Source organism: Suricata suricatta, chromosome 10 (genome assembly GCF_006229205.1).
Source record: "Suricata suricatta isolate VVHF042 chromosome 10, meerkat_22Aug2017_6uvM2_HiC, whole genome shotgun sequence".
Taxonomy (NCBI): Eukaryota; Metazoa; Chordata; class Mammalia; order Carnivora; family Herpestidae; genus Suricata; species Suricata suricatta.
Genome location: NC_043709.1, coordinates 121,249,209 through 121,261,772, shown reverse-complemented (window position 1 = coordinate 121,261,772; position 12,564 = coordinate 121,249,209). Strand labels below are relative to the sequence as shown.

General features: G+C 39.3%; 1 protein-coding gene and 1 pseudogene across 1 annotated transcript in view; both read left to right on the top strand.

Moving 5' to 3' along the window:
- LOC115304571 overlaps window positions 1–9,996 on the top strand; it is an 18,980-nt pseudogene extending 8,984 nt beyond the window's left edge.
- Window positions 1–12,564, top strand: part of C10H10orf67 (chromosome 10 C10orf67 homolog) — a 155,439-nt gene that overhangs the window by 9,294 nt on the left and 133,581 nt on the right. The window contains 1 exon segment of the mRNA XM_029955583.1: window positions 8,401–8,521. Coding sequence (XP_029811443.1) covers window positions 8,401–8,521 — 121 coding nt within the window.

Below are 12,564 nucleotides of genomic sequence, written 5' to 3'. Positions count from 1 at the left end.
TGGAAAAGCAGCTTACACTACAGTCTGTCTAGATGTCTTTTATTCTAGGCTTCCGTAAACACTGGCCGCCTTACCTGGGACTTGGAAAACGGGTTGAAGTAGCATATACAGAGGCAGTATACGTTGCTTCCAAAGTCACATTTCATTGTTCATTGAGGCCTAAAATATTGACAGTTCTTACTGGTTGAAGTTGGTGAAATTGGAGCTTGCTTGAAGAATGCATATGACTTTTAAAAAATAATTTACTTTGGGGGCTCCTGGATAGCTCAGTCAGTTAAGCATCTGTCTCTTGATCTCAGCTCTAGTCTTGATGTCTCTCTCTCTCTCTCTTTTCTTTTTAAGTTTATTTATTTTGAGAGAGACAGAGACAGCTCAAGGCGGTGGGGAGCAGAGAGAGAGGGGCAGTGAGAATCCCAAGCAGGCAGCACAGAGCCCAATGTGGGGCTCAAACTCATTAAACCATGAGACCATGACCTGTTACCATATTTGTTTTTCTTCTCTCTCCCTGCTTCCTCCTCCTCCCTTTGTACACATTCACACACACAAAAACTCATACGCTTATTATTAGTCTTTATAGAACATTTTGAGAGCAAGCTATAGAATTAGCACCCACCGCGGCTAAGCGTTAGTGTGATTTACCTAAATTGGATATTCTCCCATATAACTAGCACACAGCTCTCAAAGTCAGGAAGCCAACATTAGCCCCACATTACAACAGGCTCCTTCTAGTTGTGCCAAGTGTACTAACAATACCTTTTTCCTTTTCTGTTTGGGATCCTAGCTAGGAATATATGTTGCATTTAGCTATCCTGGCTCTTCAGGCATGTTCAGTGTGGAAGAGTTCCTTAGCCTCTCCCGGGACACTTTTAAAAAGTATCGACTTCAGATTCTGTAGGATGACCAGCTCTATCTGATGCTTCTTTTTTTTTTTTATATATAAATATATTCTTAGAGTGATGTTTATTTATTTTTTTAAATGTTTTTATTTATTTTGAGACAGAGAGACACAGAGCATGAGCAGGGGAGGGGCAGAGAGAGAGAGGGAGACAAAGAATCGGAAGCAGGCTCCAGGCTCTGAGCTATCAGCACAAAGCCCGATGCAGGGCTCGAACCCACGAACATGAGATCATGACCTGAGCCGAAGTGGGAGGCTTAGCCAACTGAGCCACCCAGGAGCCCCAATCTGATGCTTCTTGTAAGTAGACTCAGGTTATGCATTCTTGGCAGGAATGCCCCAGAAACTGAGATGTGCTCTTTCCAGGGCATCGACTTCAGTGGGCAAATGTTGTTCAATTTGTTTCCCCTTTGGTGCTTTAACTTTAACCTTGTCGGGTTGGTGTTTGCCAGGGTTCTCTATCATAAATTTACCATTCTTTCCTTTGTAATAAATGATTATTGTGGGGGCGCCGGGTGGCTCAGTCAGTTAAGCACCCTGCTCTTGATTTCAGCTCAGGTCATGATCTCTAAGTTTGTGAGATTGAGCCCCATGTTGGGATCTGCTGTAACAGCACAGAGCCTCCTTGGATTCTCTCTCACTCTCTCTCTCTCTCTCTCTCTCTCTCTCTCTGCCCCTTCCCCTTGTGCACGTGCGAGCTCTCTCTAAATAAATAAACATTAAAAAATTATTTTGTGAGTAGGTATTACAAAATCTCCTTTTCCTTTTTCCCCCCAGCTTCACTGAGATATAATTACCACATGACATTGTGTAAGTTTAAGGTGTATGATGTGATTTGGTGTATGTATTTATTATAAAATGGTTACCACAGGGGCACCGGGGTAGCTCTGTTGGTTAAGCATCCAACTTCAGCTCATGCCAGAGTCCAGCTCCAGCAGGTTCAGGGCTCCCTAAAGGATGGATGGTGTCAGCCAAAGGGGGTGAGAGAGCCATGAGTGTCTTTCTGATCTCCAGGCAGGCATCTCTGCACTGACTGAAGAGTCAGCTTTATTTATTGGAAAAATGTATGGGGTACAAAACAGAAGTGGCAATTGCCTTAGACAATGATTTCTCATGACAAATTCTTTGGTAGGTAAAAATTTCCCAGAACAGAGGTTGGTAGAAGACTCATGCATAATCTTTATCAATAGTGATTGAAGTAGGTGACTTAGATGCTTATCACATGGGGAAGGAAGGGATCTTCAGCATTCAAATACAAGGCAATGTTTTTAGAATAGCAAAGGCAAAAGTTAGTTTTTTGTGAGCAGGGGTCAATAGCCTGTTTTCTTGAGGGGAAGAAAAACAGGTTTCTCAGGAAATGTAATACTTGTTCCCATAAACACAAAAGTAGAAATTCCTATAATAAGTTCCTTCACAAGGTGCAATCAGTATATTTTAGGATAAGGGGGCAAGTCACTCATGATACCAGTCAACAAGGTGCCTTGGGGGTCGGTACTCAAGCAAAAATAATTGAGTGGGGGATAGACATCAGTTGCCATCTGATGGTAGGAGGCCTTATAAACCTGCCTCACCTCACAGGGAGTTTACTCAACTCTAGTGAGTTCAGAAATGGCTTCCAACAGGCTCAGGTCATGATCTCATGGTTCGTGGTTTCGAGTCCTGTGTCAGGCTCTGTGCTGACAGTTAGCTCAGAGCCTCGTGCTGTTTTCAGATTCTGTGTCTCCCTCTCTCTCTGACCCTCCCCTGCTCGTGCTGTTTGTCTCTCTCTCTCAAAAATAAATAAAAACATTAAAATTTTTTTAAAATAAAAAAATAAAAAATAAAATGGTCACCACAATAGTTAACACATCCATCCTCACATAATTACTTTTGTATGCATATGAGAACATTTAAGATTCCCTCTCCTAGCACCTTTCGAGTGCATAATGTGGGATTGTTGACCACTATGCTGTACGTTAGATCCCAGAACTTATTTCTCTTACAAGTAGGAGTTTGACTAACATCTCTCTGTTTCCCCTCTGCAACCACCATTTCCGTTCTGTGTTTCTGTGAGTCTGACTTTTTTAGATCCCACATGTTAGTGAGATCACACAATATTTGTCTTCCTCTGTCTACCTTATTTTACTTAGTAGAACGGCCTCAGTGTTCTTCTATGTTGTCACACAAATGGCAGAATTAGCTTTTTTTATGGTGGAATAATATTACATTGTATGTGAACATTATATTTTCTTTATTCATGTATCCATGAATGGGCACGTAGGTTGTTTTTGTCTCTTGGCTGTTTTGAATAATGGGATGTGTAAATATTGAGATAATGACCTAAATTCTTTTGGATATATACCCAGACATGGGATTGCTAGCACATAAGGTAGTTCTATTTTTAATGTTTTGAAAACATTTAAATTGTGATAAAGAAAAATGTTCTTAATCAAAATTCCACTGACCAGCCATACCTGGCATTGATGACTCCCACCTTAATGAGTCACCTCTGTTCTTGTTTGCCAAATGTCGGTTCTCTATTTTCATCATTCTCTTTTACATTTATTGCATGAATGTACCCAGTCTCCCCGTCATTCTAGCTCTCTGGTGCTGCTCCTGTTTCTCACACTGCCCTGTGCTTTTGGCTACTGGGCCTACGGGCCTTTTCCTCTGCGTGGTTTCCAACCTTCTCATCATGGGGAAATTGACTCATGTCATTGACCACCATGTTGATTCCTCCACTCTTGCAAGGGAAGGGAATGAAGGAGAAGGAAGTTGGAAAAGAAAGTGACTACATATGGTTTTAATAGGGGAAACTGTGGGAGACTGTATCTTAGGCTGTGGGTACTGCCAAGGTTCAGATGTATTTTGAGACCGTTTAATAGGTGATGATGGTAGGTAGGGGATGTGTAATGAGAGATGAGTTTATCACTGCCTCAGAATATAGAACATATTCTTGTTTACTCATTGACTGGTTGTCTTTCCCTTTGGAATATAAGTTCCATGAGAACAAAGACTTTGCCTTCTCCTCTTTGCCTGTTATCTTTGGTACCAAAAACAGGGTCTAGCAAAAAGTATGTACTGTTATTCTTTGTTAAATGTGTGAAGCTAAGACAAGGAGTTTGAACCTATATTTTGAAGGTCAGAATAAGAAGACTGTATTTAATTCTCTTAGACAAGGGAAGGCTATCAAAGTCTTTTACAGCTGGATAGTGAAACAACCTAGATTTTAGTAAGAGATTATAGGGATAATAGGAATGATAGATTAAAAAGAGAAAAAGTTGGAGGCTTACAGTAATTTTAGGACACACTTATTATCTATATTTTATTGGGCACTTCCTTGAAAGTATAATGATTTTGTGTTTTATTTCATGTTTTAAAAGATTTCAGGGGCACCTGGGTGGCTTAGTAGGTTAAGCATCTGACTTTGGCTCAGGTCATGATCTAACAATTTGTAGTTTGAGCCCCTATTGGGCTCTGTGCTGACAGCTCAGAGCCTGGAGTCTGCTTTGGATTCTGTGTCTCTCTCTCTTTCTCTGCCCCTTCCCAGCTTGCGTGCTCGCTCGTTCTCTCTCTCTCTCTCTCTCTCTCTCTCAAAAATCAATAAAAGTATTAAAAAATATTTTTAAATAAAAGATTTTTTAAATGTGTAAAAAAGAATTTTTTTAAATTTCTGAAATACATATTCTAGAAAAAAAACTTGCCACGTGTATAATTTGTCATCAGTAATAGTTGTCATCCTTGAAAAGTATCAAAAACATTTTCCCTGAAATTATATGTAATCACCACTTAAAAATTAGTTCTCTCTTATTTGTTATACACCCCTTTAAAATGTACATTAAACATTTTTTTACCATAGATAATATGATTTATTCATTTCTATAGTATAGTAAAACCTACTGAATTTTAACAGAATAATTATAATTTAGTGGTGATTTTCACAAATGATTTTCAAAAATGGTTGTTAGGTAGACAAAGCTTTAAACATTGATGATCTTTTTAGTAAATTACTATATCTTAGTCTTCAGAAATTCACTACAGAGGTGTGTGGTTGGCTCAGTCAGAAGAGCATGCAACTCTTCATCTCAGGGTCATGAGTTTGAGCCCCATGTTGGATGTAGAGATTACTTAAATAAATATAAAAAAATAACCAAAATAAAATAAAAATAAAAAATTCAATACAAGAGGTATTTATTGAGAGGATTTATGGGTCAGGTAGTTGTCAAGGACTCTGCAGTGTTTGAGATCTTACCTTACTTATAAGCTAAGTTTGCTTGTTTCACGGCTATTAGCAGAAGACACAAGACTCCTGGGTCAGAGACAAAGGACTTTATCGTCATTGCAAAAGCAGTATCCAGACTTTTGTGTTTTTTGTGTTGACTTGCCATGCCCCCTTAGTACTATGAGGGTAACACTGAAGACCTGTCATAGATACCTATACACACAGTGTGTTGCATTAAAGGAGGGAATCCCTGAGCTCACCACTTTTTATAGTACAGAATGTTATCCCGCTTCTTGGCATAAGAAAGGCATTACCTCATCCTTCAAGATTGCTCACTGCAAACTCAACTCTGAGGAATGGCCTGTGGAAAGAGTGGTCAGAATTTTGCATTCTTGGCATACGCAGAAAGAACGTACAGGGACACTCAGAGACCAAGGAGATTGGCTCTTCCAATAGGACTGTTAGTGAGAAAAGGATATAGGCTTCTAAAATGAAATTAGACCAAATCGAAAATACAATTACCTGTGGAAAAACACCAGAAACATTAGTTCAAGCTGGAGTATACAACATTACTGATGATGCTGCTGATGAGATCTGTCATCTGATGTTGACGAGCTTGTGGGAGATTAGTTGAAAATTTAGGTGGATTAATTGAACATCATTATATTAAATGTTTAAAAATTTATATTTAAATTTAGTCTTTCTTGGTTGAATATTACTATACTTCAGTGGTTTTTTCCAAACATGATGAAAAAAATTATAATACTTCGGAAGAGTGATAGTCCAAAACCAATAGCAGTTCACATTTCCTTTTTTTAATGTTTACTTACTTATTTTTGAGAGAGAGAGAGAAAGAGATAGAAGGTGAGCAGGGAAGAGGCAGAGAGATTAGGAGACACAGAATCCAAAGCAGGCTCCAGGCTCCTACCTGTCAACACAGAGCCCCATGCTGGGCTTGAACCCACAAACCGTGAGACCATGACCTGAGCCAAGTCAGACACTTAACCCACTGAGCCACCCAGGACCCCCGGCAGGTAACTTTTCTTAAGAGCTTACCATGTGACATGCTTCATTCAAAGTACTTCTGGGTACTAACACACCAATCCTGACAATAACTGTATGAAATAGGCACTATTATTTTTCATAAGAGAAATTAAGGCACAGAAAGACTAAGTAATTTACATAATATCACCTAGCTAGAGTACCAGGATGCTTTCAGCTGTGACTGACAAAAACTCTCAACAATGCTGCGTTTATTATACAATGCGAGAAGACCAGAGGTATGACAGGTTTTAGAGCTTGTTGATTCAATGGCTAAACAAAGTCATCCGTCAAAATTATGTGTTTTTCTTTAAAAGCTCATCATTTATGTGCTACTCTGCCCTCTGGCTGGCCCCACTTGTGGTCACCAGATGGCTGTGGCACTTCTTGGCATCACTTCCACACTAGGCAGTGTTCAGAGTCACAGAGGAAAACTCTGTGATGTCGGTGTCGGAGTGTAAAAAGCTGTCCCACAAGCCCCCAACAGATCTTTCCTCATGTCATTCATGCCAGAACCAAGGTCCATACCCTCCCCTAAAACATCCGCCCAGAAGAATGGGATCTCTGGGCTGGAGACAAGACAAGAGTTACCGTTGGCACTGGGAATATGATCACCCTGCCCTGATTTCTGGGGGAGATAAATTTGACGCTCTGCGGGTAAATAAAAAGAGGGAAATGGTTACATAGGGAGCTCCGATCAGGTCAGCTGGTCCGCAGACAACAGGAGATAGAAACTCTCTGTCTTCTTCCGGGCCTGCCCTGAAAAGTCTGGTGATTCTCCTGGGGCTTTCGTGGCTTTCTTTTTTTAGCTGACATTTTTGAAGCTGGTAGTTGTGGTGAGTTTGATCAAATTGAAAAGAAAGTGAATCCAGAAAATTGGCTTTCTTTTTACTATTTACGATGCCCTTCATTAAAGGTCTGTATGAAGAGTTTACAAATCCCTCAACTCCTTGCCTACTCAGATTTCTCAAGAAACTGAGTCTAAAAATCCAGTACAGTATGGTGGTGTGATGATCTCCAAGAAAATCCTCAAGTTGTTTGGTTTCAGGAACTTTTAGAGTCTCAAAAATTACTGGGGACCTCAAAGAGCTTTAGTTGATGCCTATTCATGGTAACGGTATTAGAATTTTAAAAGGAGATGCTAAGAATACACATCTATTAATTCATTTAAAATAGTGACAAACCAATTCTATGTTAATGTAAATAACACATTTTAAAGAAAACTTCAAAACGAAAACTTTAAAGAGTATAGCGTCATTGCTTTACATTTTTGCAAACCTTTTCAGTGCCAGGCTTAATGAATGGAGCTGAATTCTCACATCTGCTTCTACCTTCATGTCATGTACTCACATAACCCGGAGCTTCTGGAAAACTCCATCAAACACTTGTGAGAGCGTAATAGTGGAAAAGACAAATAAAATTTTAAGGCTATTGGGACTCAGTTGGTTGAGTGTCTGACTTGATTTCAACTCAGATCATGATCCCAGGGTCCTGGGATCCAGCCTCCTGTGGAGTCCACTCCTACCAGACAGAGCATGGAGGCTGCTCTCTCTCTCACCCTCTCCCCTGCTTGTGCAACTTTCTCTCTCTAAAAACAAAAATCTTAATACTATTATGAAAATAATCTTGACCTTGTCGATTCCTTGGACGAGTGTCCTGGAACCCCAGGGGTCCTCAAGCCACATTACAAGAACCGCTCTCTTAAGGTATTTTTGCCTGATATGCCTGTGTATAATGTATAATGGCTTTAAGCAGTAGCACAGGTAACACAGTAGAGAGGATATTAACAGGAGGCTCAAATTGATCATATTGCAGAGAATGGAAATAAGATGAGGACCTGTAGAGCAATATGCCACAGTGCAGGGAATCTGATAATCTAGCAGAGTTCTAGTGAAAACCCCAGGTCATGAGCAGATAATTCAGAGCTCTCCTCACCTCATCAGTCCCTTCAAATCTTTAAAATATAATATGATTTGGGGTACCTGGGTGGCTCAGTCAGTTAAGCATCCAAGATCGTGATCTTGTAGTTCGTGAGTTCGAGTCCCATGTCAGGCTCTATGCCAACAGTGCGGAACCTGCTTGGGATTCTTTCTCTCCCTCTCTCTTTGCCCTGCCCTATACATGTGCGCGCTCTCTCTCTCTCAAACTAGGTAAACTTTAAAAATATACATAATATGATTTACACAAAAATATGTGTAATAACACACATGTTAAAGGAAATATCTATTATAGAAAGCACTTTTAATCTCCATCTTTTTTCCAGACTTAAAATTTCCGATGATTTGAAGGTTGGCTTTTTCAGCACAGACCATGCTACCCAAACAGATTCCAATGAAATTTTGCCATTAAAAGAGTTGAGTTCATCCACAGAGAAGCTAGTACAGGTAAATCTGGATTTTATTTGGAAACGTCTGAGATTATTTTAGGTAATGTTTGCCTTTATGTCTCTTTCCTTCACAGAACTGAAGTGATTAAAAAATTTTAAATCTTAGCATCTTTCACAAGCTGAGCTGGATGACACCTGTATTTTAAAAAATAATTTGTAGGAAACATGAAGAGGATAAGTAGCTGTGTGAAGAGTGGTGAGCACGTCCTGGAGGAGTTGGAAACAGAAGGGGAAAGGCAGCTGAAAAGTCTCCTTCAGCATCAACTTGATACCTCTGTCTCCATTGAGGAATGTGTGTCTAAGAGAGAGAGCTTTGCTCCTGGTACTACGTACGAGCCCTTTGGGAAGGAAGCGGCTGGGACCATGACTTTGTCCCAGTTCCAGACACTGCATGAGAAGGACCAGGAAAGTGCTTCTCTTCGGGACCTAGGGCTCAATGAAACAGAAATCTTGATCTGGAAGAGCAATGTTTCAGGTGAAAAGAAGACAAGACCGAAGGCAACACCCGAAGCAATACAGAACCGTCTTCAAGATATCGAAGAAAGGATCTCAGAGCGTCAGCGCGTCCTTTGCCTACCACAGAGATTTGCCCAAAGCAAACAGCTGACCCGGCGTGAAATGGAAATAGAAAACTCTTTATTCCAGGGAGCCGATCGGCACTCCTTCCTCAGGGCTCTTTATTACCAAGATGAACCCCAAAAGAAGAACAAAGGTGATCCCATGAACAACCTGGAAAGTTTTTACCAAGAGATGATAATGAAAAAACGTCTTGAAGAGTTTCAACTTATGAGAGATGAACCCTTTGCTTCCCACTCACCGGTCTCAGCTACGTCAGTGGGAGATTGTGGCACAGCTGAGAACCCGTCATTACGGCAGGACAGGGGAAAGCAGGCAGCACCAGGTGAAGGTCCCAGTCTCCATGTGGCAAAAGGTATTGATAATTCACCTGAGCAGTGTTGGACTGGGCGTAAGAAGCTGACGCAGCCAATAGAATTTGTCCCAGAAGATGAGATCCAGAGAAATCGTTTGTCAGAGGAAGAGATCCGAAAAATTCCCATGTTTTCTTCATATAATCCAGGGGAGCCAAACAAGGTGTTATACCTGAAGAATCTTAGCCCTCGGGTGACCGAAAGAGACCTTGTCTCACTGTTCGCTCGGTTCCAGGAGAAAAAAGGACCACCAATTCAATTCCGAATGATGAGTGGACGAATGAAGGGGCAGGCTTTTATCACCTTTCCCAATAAGGAGATAGCACAGCGAGCATTGCATCTAGTAAATGGATATAAACTACGTGGGAAAATAGTGGTGATAGAATTTGGAAAGAACAAAAAGCAACGGTCAGGTCTCCAGGCTGCTTCTCTCATATCATCTGCGACAGATAACACTACAGAAATCAGTGGTAGCTAAACGATATATAGATGGTGAGTCCCAGGAGGTCTTTCTTGCATCAGAATCTTGGCTCTGGGATTTGTGTATAGATAGCAATTTATTTGGATTTGAAGAAGAGAAACTAACTGAGGGAGAGAAAGATCTGAGATAATCTCTCTCTGTTTCAGAATGAATTGGTAGGAAACATTTTTTTATAATCAAAGACTATACAGGACAGACATATGGCAAGTATGAAGTGTAGGATACAAAGAGTATCGTTTTCTCAGGATAAATTACAAAGGATTATTTCCAAGGATTTTAAAAAGCCTTATAATTTATTGGAGGTCTTAAATATTTGTCCCTAAAGATCACATTCTTTCCAAGGTTCTTCCTATATGCAGAACTACACAACGAACTAAATGTTGAAATATTTATTTACTAGAACTCATTTATCCTAATTTATATCCACCTAGTAAATATCTGACCAAGACCCCAGGCCTAAACGTTACAAATGCTGTCGAATAAGAACTATCAGCAGTGACAATAGGTAGTTTCCTAAGTTAGTCCACATATTTAATGAATGCTTCCCCATGAACTTATCAGTGTCTTCAAAAAGCTATATATTTTTCTAATGAAAGCATTTAGATCAAAGTATTGACGTTCTCATAGTCATTAAGCTAGCTACCATTGAGCAATCATTGAGCTCAAAGCAATAAACATTGGATCAATATCTGATAATGTTATATTTAGGTATATGAATTTCAGAAGAGGAACATACTAGCAAACAATACTAAAGGAGGGTGGAAGAAAGTGTTCTCCAGAAGAGAGTCAGTCATTCCCAAATCCCTCAGTTGTTTGTAGTTGCTGAAGTATAGAAAGGAAATATGATATAGAGCAAGTAGTACAAACTTTGGAATTGGACTTGTGTTTAAACTTCACAGCCACACTTACCACTTCGTGACCTTGGCAAGTCACTTAATCTGAGCCTCAGTTTTCTCATTTATAAAATGAGGATAATACTACTACTTACCTCATTGGGTTGTAAAGATTAAATGAGATTATATTATTTTGGATGAACAACAGGAGTAAAAAAAATGGAAGAAAATTGAACAGAGTGTAGGACCATTAAGCACCCCAATATACTTTTAATGAGAGGACAAGAAAAAGAGAAAGAAAAAAGCAGAAAACATATTCCAATAAATAATGGCTGTAAATGTCCCAAATTTGATGAGAAACATCACCTATACATCCAAGAATTTCAACAAACTTCAAGTAGTATAAAGAAGAAATCTACAGACACATCATAACAAAAATCCTAAAACTCAAAGACAAAGAGAAACCCTTGAAAGTAACATGAGAAAAATGAAGCATCACTTAGAAGAGAACCCCAATCAGATTAGCAGCTAACTTCTCATCAGAAACAAAGGAGGGATAACATATTGGAAGTGCTCAAAGAAAACACCTGTTGATATAGAATCCTAAATCCACTAAAGCTGTTTTTGAAAATGAAGATAAAATATAAGCCTTCCTACATCATCAAAAACTGTTGTTGCCGGCAGACCTGACTTGCAGGAGATAGTAAAGTAAGTTCTTCGGGCAGAAAGCAGTGACTTTGGATAATAATTTAAATCTATACCTATAGAAAAATAGCACATGTAAAGATAATTACATAATTAGGAAAGACAGTCTAAATGCATTTTTCTTCTCTTAATTGAGTTGAAAAACAATTGTGTAAAGCAATATGTATATAGTTGCATTGTTGGGTTTATAACATAAAAGTGCAACATATTTGATAATGACAGAACGCAGGAGGGAGGTAGAAGCAAAGCTGTATTGGACTATAGAAATGACTCCAGATGGTAACGCCAATCTGCAGGAACAAGGGAAGAAAACAAGAAATAGGAAATAAGAAAGTATAAAAAAGTGACAAATATATATATTTGCTCTTCTTCCTTCTCTGAGCTCCTATAAAAGACATAAAATTTCATCAAGTAATAATTATAACAGTTTATTGTTGGATTTATAACATGTAGAAATAATATACATAACAATAATACCACCAAAAGTGGGCAAAGGAATAGATTCATGTAGGAATAAGGTGTTTATATCTCATTGGAATTTAGTTTGTATATATCTGAAGCCAACTGAGTTAAGATTTGTATGGTAATTATGTTTGCACTCATAGGTCTAACAAGAGAACCCTAACAGAGGGCCATAGGGAGGGGAAGGGGGAAGGAGAGTTGGGGAGAGAGAGGGACACAAATCACGAGAGACTATTGAATACTGAGAACGAACCAAGGGCTGAAGGGGGAGGGGGAGGGAGGAGGGAGTGATGGTCATGGGGGGGCACTTGTGGGGATGAGCACTGGGTGCTATATGGAAACCAATTTGACAATAAACTATTATTAATAAATAAAAATAATAATAATTTGTATCAACTGTAGCTGGTAGTTATGTCATGCTCATGTATGTTTCGTGAAGCATGTTGTTACTCTCCTTCTTTTGACATCTGTGAACATTTCTTATTTATGATACTTTTTAAAAATTATAAAATATTTTTGGCATGTAGAAAAATGTGGAGAACACTCTACTGAATAACTTGGGCTACCCATCATACAGCTTTGTCAGTTCTTGACATTCCATCATATTTCCTCTGGGTCTTTCTTAATTGTA